The sequence below is a fragment of the Polyodon spathula genome, chromosome 23, assembly GCF_017654505.1.
Source record: "Polyodon spathula isolate WHYD16114869_AA chromosome 23, ASM1765450v1, whole genome shotgun sequence".
NCBI lineage: Eukaryota > Metazoa > Chordata > Actinopteri > Acipenseriformes > Polyodontidae > Polyodon > Polyodon spathula.
The window spans coordinates 1,195,926-1,200,925 of NC_054556.1; the positions used below are offsets into that span (position 1 = coordinate 1,195,926).

The window sequence follows — 5,000 nt, forward strand, 5'->3', positions numbered from 1 at the left end:
TGGCATAGCCGAAGTTGAAGTTGATGGCCTTGGCGTGGCCTATGTGCAGAATCCCGTTGGGCTCTGGGGGGAAGCGTGTTCGAACCTGCAGCATAAAGAGTTACATCAGAGCAGCGTGAGAGACAGACGTGCACTCACACACCCTGCACACACACACTACACAGACACACACCCTACACACCACACACACACAGAGACACAGATAGAATGTGGGAGCTGAGACTGCACCTGCCCGCCTGTCAGTTCCAGGTGCTCCTGGAGCAGTTTCATGGTGTTGGGAGTCACGACGTAGCCCTCCGTCTTGTAGTTCTCACCTGGAGGAAACAGACAAGAATAACAGCGATGCTAGCGAGGACCCCCTGAAATGCTGTGAATAAATGAGAGCGAGACACACTCACCTGGTTTGTGGAATTTCATCGCCTCTCCTCTGAGCTGCTCCATCAGAGACTTTCCTTCCAGCTTCACATCCCCTGAAAACACACACAACGAGACAGTCACTATTGTAACATCCCCTGGATGAGAAATACAGAACAACAATAACAATATACACTGGAGCTTTATTGAGAATCATAGAATGCAGCAATGTACCAACTCAAAATTATTAACCCTTTGCGGTCCTATGTCGGACCAAGTCCGACATTACAATTTTCCCTTTCCAGTTTGACCTGCCTTTTAAAACTGTTTTACTCTGAAAAACAAATATTTTAAAACAGCATGTGTGAAAATAAATTGGACCTGACACACCTGATGAACGCTGAATAAATGACCTGCAAAGGGTTAACACTAAAACACACACACTGGACACCCCCCCCCCCCCCCCCCCCCCCACTGGTGGTCTGCACGGACTCTCACCATCTACAGCCTCCTCCACCTTCTCATTCTCCACTGCAGCTTTCTGCTTTGGTGCCTGGGAACAGAGAATAATAGATACATAACTACAATTAATATAAACCACTCAATCATTTACCTGACTGAGAAGAGCCTGTGGGATAAGTGGCAGGGCGCGCTGGGTTATTTTAGAGTGTTTTACAGCACTAGGGAATCGCTCTGGATTGCATTCACCACCAGTCCATCATTATTACCCCTAAAAAGAGCTGTATGCATCCAGCTGGATTCCCTGCTACTGTGAAAGGCTGTAAAACAAACCCAGCTTTGGATGTAGGATGATCAACTCAACCGCTAAACAAAGACCAGTTTAAACAAATCAGAGACAAATAAGAGACAGAAAAAGAAAGATGAATATTAAAAAGAAATCACCTTGGCCTTCTTCTCCAAGTCTGCCTCAGTCTTTGGGCCCAGGAGGTGAAGCACCTGGAAGGGAATGCAAGACAATGTGAAAGTTCTGCTAACCATGCCTGGGCTCTCAGGAGAATCTCACAGGCAGAATGCCCGGGCTCTCAGGAGAATCTCACAGGCAGAATGCATGGGCTCTCAGGAGAATCTCACAGGCAGAATGCCCGGGCTCTCAGGAGAATCTCACAGGGAGAATGCATGGGCTCTCAGGAGAATCTCACAGGCAGAATGCCCGGGCTCTCAGGAGAATCTCACAGGCAGAATGCCCGGGCTCTCAGGAGAATCTCACAGGGAGAATGCATGGGCTCTCAGGAGAATCTCACAGGGAGAATGCATGGGCTCTCAGGAGAATCTCACAGGCAGAATGGCCGGGCTCTCAGGAGAATCTCACAGGCAGAATGCCCGGGCTCTCAGGAGAATCTCACAGGAAGAATGCCCGGGCTCTCAAGAGAATCTCACAGGGAGAATGCCCGAGCTCTCAGGAGAATCTCACAGGGAGAATGCCCGGGCTCTCAGGAGAATCTCACAGGGAGAATGCCCGGGCTCTCAGGAGAATCTCACAGGCAGAATGCCTGGGCTCTCAGGAGAATCTCACAGGCAGAATGCCTGAGCTCTCAGGAGAATCTCACAGGGAGAATGCATGGGCTCTCAGGAGAATCTCACAGGCAGAATGCATGGGCTCTCAGGAGAATCTCACAGGCAGAATGCCCGGGCTCTCAGGAGAATCTCACAGGAAGAATGCCCGGGCTCTCAGGAGAATCTCACAGGGAGAATGCCCGAGCTCTCAGGAGAATCTCACAGGGAGAATGCCCGGGCTCTCAGGAGAATCTCACAGGGAGAATGCCCGGGCTCTCAGGAGAATCTCACAGGCAGAATGCCCGGGCTCTCAGGAGAATCTCACAGGCAGAATGCCTGAGCTCTCAGGAGAATCTCACAGGGAGAATGCATGGGCTCTCAGGAGAATCTCACAGGCAGAATGGCCGGGCTCTCAGGAGAATCTCACAGGCAGAATGGCCGGGCTCTCAGGAGAATCTCACAGGCAGAATGACTGCACACATGAAAAATCAGAGGGGGGATGAAAATGCAATCTGAATCTACCAAAACGAAATAAGAATAATAAATCAGTCTCCATGTATATGTTAAAGTACTGCTCTTGCAAATAAATAAAATAACCTCCCTCACCTGCATGTCAACCTCGTTCTTGATTATCTTCCCATCCGCCCACTTCAGCTGGTTCCTAGCCTCACCTGGAAGGAGACCCAACAAAACGTCAGGAACATACACTCCCAACCCGGCTGAGATTAGACACACACGCACTATCGGTTTAAAGGAGCGCTGCCTAACAGAGTCTCTTTGGAAATCCCTTCTTCGTGTTACCTGGTGAAGGTGTGCTCAGAAACACTCAGTTACCTGGTGAAGGTGTGCTCAGAAACACTCAGTTACCTGGTGAAGGTGTGCTCACAAACACTCAGCTACCTGGTGAAGGTGTGCTCACAAACACTCAGCTACCTGGTGAAGGTGTGCTCACAAACACTCAGCTACCTGGTGAAGGTGTGCTCACAAACACTCAGCTACCTGGTGAAGGTGTGCTCACAAACACTCAGCTACCTGGTGAAGGTGTGCTCACAAACACTCAGCTACCTGGTGAAGGTGTGCTCACAAACACTCAGCTACCTGGTGAAGGTGTGCTCACAAACACTCAGCTACCTGGTGAAGGTGTGCTCACAAACACTCAGCTACCTGGTGAAGGTGTGCTCACAAACACTCAGCTACCTGGTGAAGGTGTGCTCACAAACACTCAGCTACCTGGTGAAGGTGTGCTCACAAACACTCAGCTACCTGGTGAAGGTGTGCTCACAAACACTCAGCTACCTGGTGAAGGTGCGTCACAAACACTCTGCTACCTGGTGAAGGTGCGTCACAAACACTCAGCTACCTGGTGAAGGTGCGTCACAAACACTCAGCTACCTGGTGAAGGTGTGTCACAAACACTCAGCTACCTGGTGAAGGTGTGTCACAAACACTCAGTTACCTCTGAACTGACAGCGAGGGGTTTCTAGCTATGAGGGGTAGAGCTTCTTGTAACAAACGCCCACGTCAATCCAATTTCAGCCAGCTGTTACCAGAAGCTTCCCTCTCCTCTCCTAAAGGAGCGCAGAGGCCAAACCTTGAGCTTGAGCTGGTATTGGTACACTACAGACTATACAGTGCAGAGCTGCCAAGTTATATAGCAATTATCCCAGTACACAGTAGAACGAAATAGCTGGACAGGCAGGCAAACAGACAGACAGGCAGCCAGGCAGGCAGGCAGGCAAACAGACAGGCAGCCAGGCAGGCAGGCAGGCAGGCAAACAGACAGGCTTGACTCTTACCCATCAGCAGCCCCATGTTAAATCGATAGCGCTCCTTCAAGAGCTGCTCTTTGTGTTTGCTGATGATCGCTTCCACCTGAAACACACACACACGATTATATAATAAACACACACAAAGGGCTCCATTTTATAAATTAATACTTCATAAAATCAAAAACGTACATATAGCAATACTAAAAGATACATACATATATATGTTTTTAATTCATCATTCAAATGTGCTTCTAGTACTATATACATCACCACTGAGCTTCATGGATCAAAATAGTTTTAACACAGAAGTATAAAAACTTCTACCCTTTCTCAGGCTCTTCAATTGTAGCTGAAAAGTTCCCGTTCGGTCACTGTGTGCCTAATCGCTCCGTGTTAAATGAAACCAATTGAATTTTTAAAAAGTAACCACCGGGGTTATTGTGACCGTTCCGGCACGGCTCTCTCTCGCTCTCTCACCGTGTCCTCGATCTGCTCAGGGCTCACCACCACGCCTACACCACACTGCCACTCAAACTCCTCGGCGCTGATCGGATCCACCGGGTGACTCTTCACATAGTCCAGCGCGGCTGAGACACAGAGAAAGCGAGAAATGATTCTGCTCAGCGGAGCACAGTAATATAAAAGGCACAGCTATATAAGAAAATGTATTTTTTTTGTTTTCTTTTACACAGGCACTTGCCCATTAACCCTTTGTGGTCCTATGTTGGACCAGGCCCGACATTACAATTTTCCCTTTCAAGTTCGATGTCTGACCCTGTCCAACATCCACAAAAATCGTCAAGCACAGGTCCCTAGTCGTTTTTTCGAAAAAAGTTAATTAAAAAAGGGGCGTATCTGAGCAACAGAGCTAGCAGCTGCACGACAGTGATAAGACGGACACAAACAAAGGAGCTAGCTGCTTTCTCATCCAGTGCTCAAAGAATATCAAGGGCATTTTCAGAGATGTCATAGTGTTCTTGGACCTGACGCGACTGACAAGCGATGAATAAATGGGCCTCTAAGGGTTAAGAGACAGTCCATGCTTCTATCAAACCGGGCGTCGGGAGTGGAGTCCACACTCCAAAAGAATACACACACACTGAATAAAAGAAATGGTTTCTTTGAGTACTTCGATCTTCAGCACGATTAAGTGGTTAAATGTCATGTGTGATATTTTTACCCAGTACTGCACATGGTCATTTTCATATTACGAGTTTACCATAATGCCTCCTGTAATGTGTGAATATGAACGAAAACTAACAAAACCAATAAAAAAAGATTCCAATCCATTACAAAAAAGTGAGTCCAAACCAGATCCCTCATTACTGACTGGACTGAACCGAGGCGGAGTGGAGCAGTGAC

General features: G+C 48.1%; 1 protein-coding gene across 1 annotated transcript in view; it reads right to left on the minus strand.

Moving 5' to 3' along the window:
- LOC121298194 (glutamine--tRNA ligase-like) overlaps window positions 1-5,000 on the minus strand; it is an 18,875-nt gene that overhangs the window by 12,303 nt on the left and 1,572 nt on the right. Inside the window, exons 3-10 of the mRNA XM_041225132.1 lie at window positions 4,116-4,225; window positions 3,666-3,741; window positions 2,476-2,540; window positions 1,258-1,311; window positions 853-907; window positions 399-470; window positions 229-314; window positions 1-85 (exon numbers count right to left, since the gene is read on the minus strand). The exon at window positions 1-85 is cut by the window's left edge and continues 2 nt beyond it. Coding sequence (XP_041081066.1) covers window positions 1-85; window positions 229-314; window positions 399-470; window positions 853-907; window positions 1,258-1,311; window positions 2,476-2,540; window positions 3,666-3,741; window positions 4,116-4,225 — 603 coding nt within the window. The remainder of the gene's footprint in view (window positions 86-228; window positions 315-398; window positions 471-852; window positions 908-1,257; window positions 1,312-2,475; window positions 2,541-3,665; window positions 3,742-4,115; window positions 4,226-5,000) is intronic.